Source organism: Rhipicephalus microplus, chromosome X (genome assembly GCF_043290135.1).
Source record: "Rhipicephalus microplus isolate Deutch F79 chromosome X, USDA_Rmic, whole genome shotgun sequence".
In the NCBI taxonomy this organism is placed as follows: Eukaryota; Metazoa; Arthropoda; class Arachnida; order Ixodida; family Ixodidae; genus Rhipicephalus; species Rhipicephalus microplus.
In genome coordinates this window covers 37,504,697-37,520,275 of record NC_134710.1, presented here as the reverse complement: position 1 = coordinate 37,520,275, position 15,579 = coordinate 37,504,697, and the positions used below count along the sequence as shown (strand labels likewise).

The 15,579-nt window shown below is 43.0% G+C and overlaps 2 protein-coding genes across 4 annotated transcripts in view; both read right to left on the bottom strand.

The window, feature by feature from the left end:
• Positions 1 to 425: 425 nt before the first annotated feature.
• LOC119175820 (uncharacterized) lies at positions 426 to 3,805 on the bottom strand. Its single transcript, XM_037426812.2, has one exon. It carries the CDS (start codon positions 2,436 to 2,438, stop codon positions 513 to 515), a length of 1,926 nt encoding a protein of 641 aa, XP_037282709.1. The 5' UTR covers positions 2,439 to 3,805; the 3' UTR covers positions 426 to 512.
• Positions 3,806 to 8,967: 5,162 nt separating this feature from the next.
• Scsalpha1 (Succinyl-coenzyme A synthetase alpha subunit 1) overlaps positions 8,968 to 15,579 on the bottom strand; it is a 48,280-nt gene continuing 41,668 nt past the window's right edge. The window contains exons 8-10 of one of the 3 annotated variants that reach the window (XR_012886627.1): positions 13,272 to 13,321; positions 12,125 to 12,169; positions 8,968 to 9,854 (exon numbers count right to left, since the gene is read on the bottom strand). Coding sequence is in view for 2 of the 3 variants with exons in the window: in XM_037426811.2 (XP_037282708.1) it covers positions 13,295 to 13,321 (27 nt within the window). In the remaining variant the exon portion in view is untranslated. Of the gene's footprint in view, positions 9,855 to 12,124; positions 12,170 to 13,180; positions 13,322 to 15,579 lie in introns of those variants that run through there. The other 2 variants (XM_037426811.2, XM_037426810.2) reach the window with 2 other exon arrangements.

The window sequence follows — 15,579 nt, the reverse complement described above, 5'->3', positions numbered from 1 at the left end:
ACTATGGTTTGTTGCAAAAAGAGGAATTTCTTGAACTTAACATAGATCGAATGAAAGTCATATTACACATGTGAAAATACATTGCTCAATAATAGCAATAAAGTGCGAGGCATTGTTTACCCCGACTTGCACTAAAGCTGCAGGGAGCCATCTAGCAGTAGCCATTAAAGTGGTCATTAGTTTGCGCATCACTCTGTGTTGTCTCTTGGTTTTTTTCCTTACCTTGCAGAGCATCACAAGCTTGAAGCCAGTGATCTCCACTAGTAGTGGCAGTAGCATACAGTACCTATAACATCTGTTATTGACTGCCACGAAATACATAAATTCACCTGTTTTACATAAAACATATTTTCAGCAGACCTTATGTAAAATCAGTGGTTTCATCCTTTGGGAGGTGAACGTCTATAAAAGTAAAGCAATTCTAATAACCATATTTGAAGAAGTTTTACTGACATGGAAGCGATATATACAAGAGGAATGGTCACACGGGCACATAGGAGAAGGCACCTTGGTCAGTTGAGGAACTTGCGGCAACGGCGGGCACCACATGAACAGGGAATCTTCACGTCTTCCTTTGGAAATTTGTAGTCATAAGTCAGTTCCTCACCCTTGTGAATTTTTCGTAGTGCATATATGATGATGTGCTTCTGACCAAACACTGAAATCACTTTGGAGTAACAGTTGGGGTCACAGGAGTGATTAATGAAACGGGCAGCATTGCCATGGGTTGTGGCATCCACTACTTGGTCCTCATCAATGCGAAACATATAACAGCCGATGCCTCTGCTCTCATACAGACGTTCTCGTTTGTCTGTCAATACTGACCTGATTACCTGTCCTGCATATTCAATCACCATTTCTCCAGCGTCAATGTCCCGTTTGGAGTAAAGCCCTCGTCCATGGATCAATGAACGGTAAACACCCACTGTGGCCTTGGCACTGTCTTTAAGGCAGTGGAAGCTGATTATTGTAGCTAGTTCCTTATCCTGTATGCTTCGACGTCTCTGGATACACTCATCGGTTTCTTCATCCTTGCAGTGAAGCTCTGGTGTTGGCGCCTTGCGATGCACTGATGCCAAAAAGTCAAACAGATCATAACTGCCGCGGCGTCTGAAAGGCTGTGTGCGAGCACTGCCGGCATAACAGTACTTGGCCACCTCATGTCTCTTTTGAAACTTGAACTTTGGTACTCCACTTTCTTCATCTGAATTAACTTCAAAGGCATACACATCATGCACTTTGTCCACCGCAAGGTCTTGTGGTGCTGTTGACGGTGGTGGTGTGGTAAGTATTGACACTGGGACGGGTGTTGTGGGAAGGGAGGGGCGCAAAGAATCTTCGGGCAAACTAACTTCCACAGGGGGAAACTCAATGGTGCTGGACGAGTCGGTGAGTGTGACCCGGGCAGTGTCCGCAGTGCTAGTGTTGTCCAAGCTGGACAGAGAGGAAGCAGACAACGGTGGGGAACCGAAACACAGTCGCGTCTCCTCACCATGGCAGAGCGGTAGTTCAGGCTCTGCCCTTAGAGTACTCAACGAAAACCTTGCATCGGGTTCAAACGTTCTTTGCAGGGGCCTCGGCGGCGACAGTAACCCTGTTGCTGGTAACGATGGCACTGGCGCTACCGGGGTGGCGGCCTCCTTAGCACGTGCCAAGATAGGTCGAGGTGCGGGAAGGCCTGTCTTGGGGAACGGCAGTGACTTTGGGCTAGTGTATGGTCCACTGGTCGAGAATGGCACCGGGCTTGTGCTGGTATCCCCATGGAAGCTCTCAAAAGGCGTTGTTGGTGGTGCTGCATAGCTGACTGGCTCAGGTGGTTCCTGCTTGGTTTCCAGCACTGGGTAGACTTTAGGAAATAGCTCTGGCTGCTGTAGAAACTGAGTTCCACTCGTAAGGAAGAGGTCGCTAGAAGGCGCCGAACCGTATGATGGGAGCGGCTCCGGAGGACTTACGTAGTTCGTATTAGACACAAAAGCGTTGTTCACAAACGATGGGAATGTTGGTTGTTCGGGCGGCTGCAAGCTGAAGGGCACCAACGGCGGCGCCTGCACAGCCGTGTTGCTCAAGAATGCATAGTGCGAGGGTTGTGGTTGCAAGGACAGCGGCGAGTAGAAGAGCTGCTGTGGTGGAGGCGGCGGTGCCAGGTAACTCGTGAGATCTGCACTTCGTGGGACCACGAGTGTGCCTCCTGGGACTTGGAACACGTCGTACTTGCTTGGATAGCTCGAAGTACTGCTGAACAGAGCAGGCTGCACATAGGACATGGTGTAGTTGGCCAGCGGCGGCGCGACCACTCTATTCAAGTCGACGTTGTTGATGGGACAGAAAGCAGACGTGTGCAAGGCCATAGCCGCCGGCTGCCCCAGTGGGCCGCCTGCGGGCAGACCCCCGACGGCTGCAGTACTTTTGGCCAGGATCACTTTCGGGCAAGCCATCATGACGGCGGCCAGCACAGGCGGGCGCGGGAGCGCGCGCGCGCGCGGCCACTCGGACGCTGTTGCTACAATGGAGCACGACCCTCGCGGCGCAAGTCCATCTCGCACTGCAGCACTCCGCTTACTCTGCTTGCAAGCATTTCAAGCAACGTGGCCCCACAGCCAGTCTCTACGACCGATGCGTCCACGCTTACTGGGCAGACCATCGTTTTGCTGCGGAACATCGCAGTCCGAAAGCATGTTCTCATTCATCACAACACCTAACAGTATGAAGGGTGACAGCTTCCACTTGACCGTCTTGGAGCGCGCGAAGCACAACTGGGGGCACTCGTTGTAAGAGCTCTTGGTGCACGCGCGGTTTACTTGTGAATAACGAACAACACGTATTCACTCACCAATGGAAAAATCTCTCCAATCGATAAGTTTATAAATTACAAGAGGTGAAAGACAGAATTTCAGCTCCCCGCGCAGTGGCGCTGGAATGTCGCTGCCGGCGAGATTTAGCGAGAACACAGCAGCACCTCCCCACAGAACAACCTCCCCCCTTCACAACCCCATGTCCGCTTCCTTTTCACTTATCTCCGCTATTTCTTCGAGCGGCTTCAACAGGCTTCAAACTCAACAAATTCTCTGCCCAAATAACCGAACACAGCGGTCCGCTGCTACAGCGAACAAGAGAACGGAATGGCGCTAAGAGTTGGGTGGTGGTCACAGCGAGCGTCGTCGCCGGGGCAGTGCCTAAACGAAAGAAAAAAAAAAGCAAAAAAAAAAAGGTTGCAGGATGGTGCGCAAGTTACGGTTGACCGCACCGCATCGGGACATCGCGTTGCCGGACTGCTTTCGAACTAAAAAGCTGCGAAGTGTGGACTCTTGCTTTGTGCAAGTTTTAAAGAGATGGTAACAGCGTGGCAAGCCTCACGTGCCTGCAAACCTTACCGGCGTTTGTGCACAGATTGTTGAAAGGTCGTGCTCAGTACCTAAACGTGCTTTCTTTTGCAAGTGTGAGCTAAGCACTAAAGTGCTCGCTGTGTTCTCACTAGCGTTATTTTAAATGTTGTATAATTCCTTAATGTTATGAGGAGTCTCAATGTCGCCCAGTGTCCTTCGGCATCATTCTTTGGCGCGGATAACGATCACGGTTTCCTTGACATCAATTATAGCTCTACGTTTGCCGCAGTGCAGTAAAGCTATATTCGCGAAGCCCTTTCATTCTAGTTCTGCAACAAGTGTTTTCCTGGTGTTGGATGGAACCCACCTAAATCAGCAAAAGAGGTTCAGATGCTGTAACCTTCAAGTTATGTATCTCCAGTATATTAATATTTGCTGTAGCCATATACTTCAAGATAAAATGACTATGTGTGGAGCACTAATGCATCAGCCCATGGATGCCACAAAGATTTGTGGTAAATTAAGTATAACTATTGGTTGCATGTTGATATCAGGACATAATTCATGAATAATCCTGCTAATCAATACTGGGTGTATGCTAAGAAAAGCAACTATCAGCCTTGCAAAAAACACCCTATTTGACAACTGTTACCGAGTAACTTGCAAGAGTATGCATTAGCATCTATGAACAACCCATCTTGAAGAAAACTGTCAGCTTTCTGCATTGGGCTACTACTACTCAGCTTTAACAAGTCATAAGAATAATAAATGAAAGTCATACATTGGCTTCCAACTGCAATTCATGCAAGAACTATTGAAATCCCCCTGTATGCATATGTAAGCATCTATGTTTTACCTGGAAGCAAATAAACTGAAACTAGACCAGTGACTGGCCAACTATGCAAACTTGTCCTGTAGAGAGATAGTGCTAGTTTATCTTTAGGTGAGGTGGCATGAAACCTATGTGAGGGGACCAGTGAAAGGAAAAGAGGGAAGTCTTGGAACCATATTGAAATTCCCCATAGTGGATGTGCGTCACAGTTCATAGACAGTTTTATATTCAAGGATGTAAAAGACGTATAATCAGAAGCTCGAACTTTCCCAAGCCTTTGCTTATTCAAGCAGATTACAAGTATTTCCAGTCTGAAATTATTTGTTCAGTATGCATTCCAACACACCATTAACATCACACCTAGGTTTTCTGAAACTTTCCCAACTTATTCACATGAAGTGGCCTGCAATGCGCTTAAGCACATTGCAGCCCACTCCCTCGTCATGAACAAAAAGACCGAGTCTCTGCTGCTCCTTGACATGCTGCAATTTATGTGACTGTGCTCAACAATACTTAAGTTCTTGTCCCTGGCCACATTAATATTTGTTTCTGATGTATACCAATGCAACACCTTTATGGCAACCTAGCTGTGCCTCTCTCTTTTTTTTTTACAAATAAATCTTGCCTTTTTTTGTCCTTCTCAGACAACCAATTTATGTTACAATGTCACAGTGCCCTACTAGCCTGCTGCTGTACTCAAAAGATGAAGTGTACCAAATAGCTGTTTTTAGTACTTTGTAGCATACAAGAGTTCATTAGTTTCATTACATGTGGTAGCTTATTGGATAAGGTGTACTGCTAAGACGCAGGGTCGATTCAATGGGATTGAATTGCAAAAAACACCTGTGTTTAAGGAGCATCCCAGCTGGTAAAATTTTTTGAATAATACAGTGAAACTAATACACTGAAAAAGAAACAGCATAAAAAAGTGAGAAAAATATTCTATGTATGTTCACAGCTTGAGAGCAGAGATGAGATTGAAGTCTCACCATCATTATCAGCCTGACTACGTCCACTGCAGGACAAAGGCCTCTCCCATGTTCCACTAGTCAACTCGGTCCTGTGCTTGCTGCTGCCACTTTATACCCACAAACTTCTTAATCTCATCTGCCCACCTAACTTTCTGTCTCCCCCTCGCACGCTTGCCTTCTCTGGGAATCTAGTCAGTTATCCTTAATGAGCAGCGGTTATACTGCCTATGCGCTACATGCCCGGCCCAAGTCCATTTCTTCTTCATGATTTCAACTGTGATATCCTTAACGCCGGTTTGTTCCCCGATCCGCTCTGCTCTCTTCTTGTCCCTTAAGGTTACACCTATCATTTTCCTTTCCATTGCTCGCTGCGTCGTCCTCAATTTAAGCTGAACCCTCTTTGTAAGTCTATGTTTCTGCTCCATAGCTAAGCACCAGCAAAATACAGCTGTTATATGCCTTCTTTTTGAGGGATAGTGGCAATCTACCAGTCATAATTTAAGAGTGCTTGACAAATGTGCTCCACCCCATTCTCATTCTTCTAGTTACTTCATTCTCATGGTTCGGCTCCGCGGTTATTACCCGTCCTAAGTAGTCTTTTGCACTAGCGTATTCGGTCGTATTTGGTATCGAATACATAGTAAAAAGTTCATTATGTGGATCTGTCTCAGTGACCCTACTGTAAAGGGAGGATAATGAGAGTGAAGTTTCATTGACCCACTGAGTAAAAGAGCCAGTTCATTTAAACCTGGGGAGAATGCGACTCCGTCATGCTGAGGGTGATCGCATATTGCAGGAGTCTGCCCCTAGCATGACTTCAACACCCCCCCTTATCTCTCTTGTTATTTCCTACCTGATTGGTGACATGGCCCAGAATGGGATTCTCGCTTGCAAGCTGTGTTTGACTACAGCTTTGTGATGTACGAGCTGAAAATAAACATGACTTATAACTCAGTTTGCAAATTATTTTAATTTGCTGAATTTTTACGCTTTGCCTGCAAAGTGCCCTGCCCTCCAATTTACTGTGCTGCCCCCAGTTCTCTCAGTGTCCTGCAACTTTGCCTACTTCCTCAAAGTGTTGCTGACCCCTGACCTATTGGATGTAAAGGGAGTGAGAGGAAGACAGTAAAGCTTTTGTGGCACGCAAGCCAGAGGCCGCATTTCGGGTTTTCGGCTTTCGTCTCATAGATGCTGGTTACAGGTGGCTTTCAGCAGCATGCATTGCATGATCTATCCTCGAGCCTGTTTGGCACCTAGAACTTTTTGGATGTTGTCGAATGGTTAGCCTTTTGCAGGGTCCATTGCTGGGTGCCTCCCAATAGTGAAACACGACTGCAGCAGTCCATGGTCAGGTACTAATCCACAAGTTCTTTCATGGTTGAGTCAGGCACCTGTTTTCTGACTTCATTATGCCTCATCTCTATATATAAAAGTATACTTCTTTTACTTGTCTTGTTCCAGGATAGATAGGAAGTTGGTAGAGGTTCCAGACCACAAATGGTTCTAACTCTAGTGATTCAAGTTGTGTTTATAGATATAAAGGACCTAATGTACTCTATTCTTCGCAATGATTTGCTTGTAACCTTACGTGATCTGTAGCTTCATGAACACGTATGCTTTCCCAGTTGATTCTTTTAGGGAACTTGTCATGTTTTACCTGTGAAATGCTGCCTGGCCCTTCAACAGTGACATCTTTAAATAGAGAAGGGGTATCTTCCAATTGTGTAGCCAGAAATTTGAGGTAGAAAAGGGGTCATTTTTCATTTTATCACAATAATCACCAACTTTTCAAACAAAAATATATCATGATATGCAATTTTAAATGTTGTCATCATATTTACTTTACATGTGCTAAAGCTCCTCTATTATGTGCCCACATTTGCCAGGTGCTACTGAGCTAACATGCAAATAGTCGAGCCAAAAGAAGCCAAAAAAAGCAGCGCGACTTTCCTGAATAAGTCTAAAAGAAGTGATATTTCATAAATTTTCCAATTCTTGAAAGCATTTTAGGGGGAGATGAGAGTCTAAAAAAGCAAGTTTTTCCAAAATTATACATTTTTCATTTTTATTTGCTTTTACAAGTTTAGTTAATCTACTTTCACGACAAAAAAATTTAAGATTGGTATTAAACTTGTAGTAGGTTATAAAAGCTTCTAAAAAGTGCAAAGTGGCTAATAAAAACTAAAAAGAGCTCATTGTCTAGAGTCCCCTTTAAGTTGTTACTTGGCTGCTTGCCATTGCATTTCAAATGACCATTTCTCTTAAGCCACATGCTCCAAATAACCATGATTTCTAAGCGCTCGTACTGAAAACCATTTTAAAAACATATCTTTGCCGCATAGATAAGTGCTCACTTGTACTTTTAAAATGAGTTTTTCTCAAAATCTATTTTTGGGCAACTTCTTGAGTTTGGACATCATTTTCGGTACTTCGAATAGCCAGATCAGAATAAAATGTAGCCTATATATTCCTTACATGCGAACAGAGCAAGTAACTCGATATACACTATATAATTACTGTGAACCTAAAGTAAGCAATTAGTATAAGCTGAGCATTTCAAGACTTTGCACATCAGAGCGTTTCTTGTCATTAAAATGCTTAGATGCACTTTCTTAATAGTTATTTACATTCTACTGTTACTGTGGAGCAATATAAGCCATTATTCGCTCAGAACCATAAAAGCTTGGAGGTAGAAAGAGTCTGTTCAAAAAAGAACTATACTTTACACATTCTCATGGTACAAAAAAAAAAAAAAAACTGTGCAACTTGCTATAAAACAGATCACAAATTTGAAATGAGCATATAAGCCTATTTGCAACTTTCACAGATGGTGGCGACGCCATGCGGCATCCGTTATAACTGTAGTTTGGGGGATGTCCACGCAGCCAGCCCATGCCATCGTTCAGTCGGCCTCACTTTGGCGGCTTGCTGGTGTTTTATATTTTGTCGCTGGCAATTTCTTCTACATTTGTTGTGAAGTCAGACAGTTACTGCCAGTCGTAGTAGCAACGACTTAATCTTTGTTTGCTTGCTGAGCTAAAAGAATCACAAAATATGTAGGATGCCGCTGTGCAGACGCCATGCAGTCAAAGGCGAGGTTTCCTGCTTTGCACGAGCGTGGCCGCTCGGTCTTCCCCGGCTGTGGCACGAGCAGCATTCACAAAGCTGTACACTGCAGCATACGATGTGCGTTCAAAACTTCTTTTCCTTCAATATACGCCGCACACACGTTTCTCAACACGCAGTGTGGGATATAATACATGCTAGAGTCAATGACCTTCTCAGCAAAGCCTTGACAACATGGTGGCTGCAGCCGAAAATTCTACACAGATCGAAAAGACGGGCACACAGGTGGCGGCTGCCGGCACGCCATCTGCACGATCCCCTAAACGACAACCATGTTGGGCTTGCACTAGTGCCCTCTATAGGTGGTGAAAGTTGCGAATATATACAGGGTAAAGTTTATTTCCCTGGGATACAGAATAAAGAAACTTGTTTTTTCGAGTAGCATCTCTCCTTAATTATTATGATGCTGACACCCAAATACGAAGAGTAGTTTAAAAAGAAACACCAATTATTTTGTACTATGAAAATATGTGCTACTATGAACAAAAGCACATATTTACTTTTTAACATTTGAAAACTACCCAGTTTCCGGGGTAGTTTTCATTCGGTTGAATGCAAGTTTGCCTGTGTGTAATTAATGTTACTCGACATCATTGACAAATGCACTAGTAGTTAACAACAAACAGCCTGCTGGTGAACATGATGACTGCTACAGTAACTGCATTTACTAAAAAAATGCAAATAAGCCTACAAAATGCGACGAATGACTGGAAAATTCCACAAGCGACTCGGCAAAAAAAGAAGCCCAAGTCCATTTATTATAAGCGGAACTGGCAATTCTGCATGTGTATATCTTTTTCACCAGCGTGCACACAATGCAATGCTCTTTCTTGGGCCTCTGAGTTACCCTAAATAAATACAGTGCATACATATTCATGACAATGTCGATCATTTGACTGTGAATAGATATTTTTTTGCAGCACGACTGCAAGTGAAAGCTTTAGCTGCCAGAAATGTACACAATGAACCATTTACTGTACTCTGCTCAGGGCTGGGCAAAGATTAATTGAAACTGTTCCGGAAGCGATACCAGATACTCGAGCAAGAAGTATTTGAGATAGAGGTAGAGGATACTGCAGCAATGATTGTATCCAGTACAATGCTTTTAAAAGAAAAGTCTAGTAAAACTCAAAAGTTGTGTCCTTCTTGATCAAAGTATACCCATTTAATTCTGAAACAACTTAGTTGCTTAACATGACAATTCTTGAACTGTGCTGTGAGCGGTTTTTGTTTGTAACTTTTGCGATTAATGGAAGTTGCTGCTTTGCTTGCCGACCAACTCTGTCATCCAATTACAAGAACATAAAGAAGCCCCCACATGATGGCACAAATACCGGAGAGGAGTTTCACCTTATCTATAAACCTGATACCGTTTATGCAACACTGCATATAGGGAAACAACACTGAGCATGCATGGAAGACATAATAGTGTAATAACTTTTCATATTCTATTGATCTGCTGGTGTGACATGTTCCTTAACATGTTCACTGCAGCATGCTTTCTTGAGGTCTCATTTTAAGCGCGATGTGAGCCATCGGTGGGCCACTTGGCACATCTTCCAGATGCGCCATAGCTCACCGGCGGGTCCATGGCATCAAACACTGGAAAAAAACATCCTTCTGGTTATTTATTATCTCTTGCAACAAGAATCATATCTCTCCACTCATCTGTGATGAAGTTATTGCATAAGAAAGCAGATGCATGCTCATAACATAGTGGCTGCATATGAGAAGCACAGGCCGTGACCCAACGACGACCCACTCCACAGTGAACTTAATAAAAGAACCCTGGAATATTTTTTTGAAACTTTGGCAGCGTTTAGGCTACAGCATCATCAAACCATTGATCATAACTTTGTGTTAATTTCATTTCCTCCTGTTCCAATAACAAGCTGTAAAATCCGCTAATGATGCAGAGATAGTTCTGGAAACATGCCTTGCCGATTTTGATGATGCAGATGTTGGCGCACTCTGGGCTCGATTCCAAGAAATGTGTTGTTTCTGCTTGGATAGCTTTGTGTCATCCAAGCGCAAAAAGTAAACAAGCAAACACCTTGAATTACTCGCAGCATTATTTACATTAAGGTAAAAGTTAAGCGACAAAAAAAAAAAAAAAAAAGACAGGCACCATCTAATTTGATATGCGATGTGCAAAGAGTCTTGCTCAAGCTGTGCACAGTTCCAGAGAATATTACTTTAAAACTTCATTACCAAAATTGAAAGCAACCGTTGTAAATTCTGGAATTTTATCAGTGAAAAGAAAAGCAGTATTGCTAATATCAATTGATGGAACCATCGAGACGAATCAGGGAGACATTGCCCGGCATTTTAATCGATATTTCCAGTGTGTGTTGAACACTTCCGATGTAAGCTATGTAAGTAACGCAACAGCATTTTCATATGCCGAAGCACTTCTTATTTCTTATCCCGGTGTGGTATCTATGCTGCTAAACTTGAAAACTAAAGCGTCGTGCGGTCCTGATAATATACCAACCTCATTCCTGCATTGACATGCTTTACCTATTGCAAAATGTTTGGTTATTTTTCTCTGTTCTTTGCTATCTTCACAACTACCCAATGATTGGAGAACAGTCTGAATAGTGCCAATCTTTAAAAAGGGAGACCACTTAATTGTAGGAAATTACCGTTCTATTCTACTAACTTTGAAATGTTGCAAAGTTATTGAACACATCATACTTACTAGTATAACCACTTATCTGCAAGAGCGCTCGATTTTGACGAAATGTCAATATGGCTTTGGGAAAAAGTTTATCAACCATAACTCAACAACTCAACTCATAACAATGTTTCATTCTCTTGCATTAACGCTTGACAGACACAGCAGGATAGACATGCTCTTCTTAGATTTCTGTAAAACTTTTGATAAAGTTCCTCATAGTAAACTCCTTTTTAAACTTAGAACCATAGGTATACCACAAATATTTGTTTCTTTGATTTCTGCATATCTAAATAACTACAAACAATACGTTGATGTAGGGGGTTAACATTCAGACTGTCTTCTGGTTACCTCCGGCGTAACACAGGGCAGTGTGTTAGGCCCTTTGCTTTTTCTATTTATAATAATGATATTGCTGATATTATTAGTGCAGAAATCAGACTGTTTGTAGATCATTGTGTTTTGTTCAAAGAAATTAGTTCAATAATAATTACAGCAATAACACTAGCCTGTGCATTATACATTAATGATGTAACAAATGGGGAATGTATCTCAACACGAGCAAATGTGTCGGCCTTCCAGTAACTTCTCGAAAAAATCCGCTATCATATACTTCACCACTGCAACAAGTAAACTTTTGCAAGTACCTTGCTGTGACACCGACTTCAAATTTACCTTGGAATATCCAAATTGATAATATTTGTTCATCTGCCTTTTGCAAACTTTGTCTCCTTAAACATAAACCTAAAACTGCTTTCACAAATGTTAAGCTGCTATGCTACACTGCCCTTGTACGCCCAAAACTAGAGCACGCATGCATAAAATGGCACCCCTACACGAAGTGCCATATTAACACTCAGAGCGCAAATAAAGGCTATAAGGTTTATATTTAGGAAATTGTTCCCTTTAGACTCACCTCCAGATTTAATGCAAGCAAATCACATTCCCTTATTACAGGTACGAAGGCAAAAAGCTAGATTAGAATTTTTCTTTGCAACAAAAAAACTAGCTCTAGATCCATTGCCATATTTGACACTCCTAGCTTGCAGGCCCTCCCGACACCACTACGCCAACACCTTAACTTCATATTTTGCTAGCACCGACATAATTAATTATTCATATTTTCGAAGAACTATTGGTGAATGGAGTTGTCTTACCGATACATGTGATTAGACTGCAAAATATTATTATTCACCTTTATTGCTGTTGTGTCGTTGCTGCTTCTTTTGTATTACCTACCCTGCATGGAGTACGAGTCCGCAGTATTGAATAAATAAATAAAATAAAAACAAAAGCACCCATTTGCAGCGCGAGCTTGGCAACATGTAGTGTACCAAGGCCACTATGAACAATTATATCATCCTCTCTTTCTCATCGCTGCCTTGCCTCATTTACTTGTGAGACACGTATTGCTGGTGCTCATAGCTTTCATGAGCGCACTCAACGATTTGAGCTTTGCCCAGTCATGACCTCAGAGATTGCACGCCGACAGGTTGCGCACAATCTCAGAGTGTGCCCAGCAGCGTGCACGCCATCTGGCAAGATGAATATCCTGAATTGGTTGGTATCTACTCTGACAGGTGCGTCATCCTACCAGCCGATATTACTTACGCCCATTCCACACCCAATCAGATTGGCAGCCTGAGTGACGTAGTGCTTCCAGTGGATGTGCTACTGTTAATTGGTCATTAAAAACGTGTTTGGCTGAGCTGCAGTGATCTGCAGCGATACGCAGCGATACGCAGCTTAGAAGCATTTTAATAAATTACAGAGTTTATGCAGCCAGTTTAAATTAGCCGTTAAGACCCTTAAGACCCATGGTCTACCGGTCCAATATGTCAAAGAATTTTTCAGGGTCCTTTTAACAGCATACTTACGTGCGACTTTGAGTTTTTTTTTCCTATGTGAGAATTGTTCAACCCAGAAACAAGACATTCTAATGTACAGTATAGTTGCATGAAGCACATCACAGGAGAACACCGCTATTTACACTGTTGCCACTTATATTGTTTTTATTGCATGGTGATTAGTAAAAGTAAAAAAAAAGTTACTAAAAGGAAAAACCAAGTATACCTAAGTAAAATAGCAAGCAGTTACGTAGGGCACTCAGGAGAAAAATCAACATTTCACATTATGTTTATTTAATCACCTTTCTGGCACCTTTAAAACGGATCCTAATAATTTCCATTATTACAATGTAGTTGGTTACAGTTGCTCAGTAAAAACTTAATAAAAGAATGTCATTGTACTGTTTCCATGGAACAAGCCTTTATTATTTCACATAGCGAAAACAATGGCATAGCCGACCTGTACAATAAAATGTTAACACCAGTGCTACCTACTTCTATGTGTTCTCAGTTGGAGACTATGCCAGACCACGCTTCTGCATCTCCTGTAAAAAACAACAGCAAAGAAAGTGTCAGATAGTTGCATTGACTGAACAAATAAACAGCTGATAATTATGCCTGCGGCAAATGCTGCTGCAGTTGCAGTAAAAAGGCACTAATATTACAAAAACAAGAAAGCATGGTTCTTCATCAAAATTGTGGCTTAATGAGCGGCGGTAAATGTGATGTAAAGGTGATTAGGTGTCACTGAGTGAAAATGTGGCAATATTTGACACAAACTGGCAGCCTGAAATTATGCGGTTAAGTGATCTAGAAAAGAATTGCAAGCTGAACTTTCCATTTCTACGATCTGTTGGCTGAAAGTGACCATACATGTTCCAAACTTATGCAGCCAGGACCAGTATGTGCTATACAGCACATATCCAAATGTTTTTTTCAGGTGCAGTAAAACAAGAGCAGTCGGAATTCAAGATGAAATGTCAGCAGACTCCTCGTTACATCTTACACTTTGTTTCTTCACATGAATAACTGCAACAGCAAAATAGACACAGTAATGAAAAAGTATCTGTTCAGCAGGTAACAAATCTTTAGACTTGAAGATTCATGTTTTTTTACTGACATCTGCACACATGCAAACTTTAATATGTGTTTTGTAGGCTTGTTCAAATAGTGCATTTTATGTTCGAAGTGAACAGCAATTTCGGTCGAATAATTTCTAATAGTATGTATCGCATAGTATAAAAAAAAATGGGCATATTTTTCATGACCCTACAAACTTACACTACACTACACCGAACCGCGCACGCACGCACGCACGCACGCACGCACACGCACGCACACACACACACACACACACACACACACACACACACACACACACACACACACACACACACACACACACACACACACACAGGGTGTTCCATGTAACACGCGACTACGACGTGACCAAAACCAAATGCATGTTGCTCACTATTGCCTGGAGTTAGTCGGACTATTTGTGTTCTCAAATATTGTTTTGATTAGATAATGTTACGGGTACGAGACTATTGTACGATACGGGGCTTTCGTTGAAGTGGGGTAGAGGCAAAAGAAGTGTATGTGTTCTGTGCCAGGCCTGATTTCTGCAACCATCCATCATCCCGCCTGTACAATAAACATCTCTCACCCGTAACATAATTGGTGGAAGTGCTGGATATCAATCCCAGTACTTCTCGCTCGCTACGAGAACTCCGAAGCTTCCTGGGCCTGTGTTCGCATTTCCGGCTTTCTGTTCCTAGCTTCGCCGATGTTGCTGAGCCTCTTACTCATCTGCTCAAAAAGACGTACCCTTCAAGTGGAAGAAAGAGTGCGAGTCATCATTTTCTCAGCTGAAGGTTCTACTCACTTCTGGGCCTATTTTTCGTCATTTCGATGCATCAGCCCCAACTGAGGTGCACAGTGATGCCAGCGGAATCGGTATCGGCGCAGTATTAGTTCAGCGTCACAGCGCCGCCGAACATGTCATTGCCTACGCAAATCATTCTTTGAGTAAAGCTGAGCGCAATTACACTGTTACAGAGCAAGAATGTGAGCTGTCTTTGCCTTGCACAAGTTTCGCCTGTATATATATGGCCGCCGATTCTCCATCGTCACAGACCACATCTCACTTTGTTGGCTCACTGGTCTATTAAATCCAACCGGTCGTCTTGCACGATAGGCACTCTGTTTGCAAGAATATGACTTTGATGTTTGCTTCAAGAGTGGCCGCCGTCACGCGGACGCTGACTGCCTATCGCGACTTCCCCTTACCACGACTGAATGCGACACCGACAATTTAGAGGACTGTCTGGCCGCTCTTGACTCACGGTTTCTAAATTTGGAAGCGGTCCGTACAGAACAATGTCAACACCGTAGTTTGGCTCCTTTTTTCTCATCTGCCGTCGATAAGCCGCATCAGAGCCCATTCGTCATGCAGGATGACATTCTTTACAAGCGAAATTTTGCTGCAAAGGGGGCCCGCCTACTTTTGATTGTCCCCAAATCTTTGCGACCCAATATGCTGCAAGCTATGCATGACGATCTAACATCTGGGCATATGGGGTTTGCCAAGACCTATCACCGCATGCTGAAACATTTCTACTAGCCCCACATGCGTCAGGCTACAGCTAAATACGTGACCAGCTGTGAGCATTGTCAACGGTCAACGGTACAAGAGTCAAAACAAGTGCGCCACCAGGATTTCTCCATCACATATCGCCTCCATGTCTTCCCTTTGAGGTCCTTGGTATTGACTTGATGGGCCTTTTTTCATGATCTATCA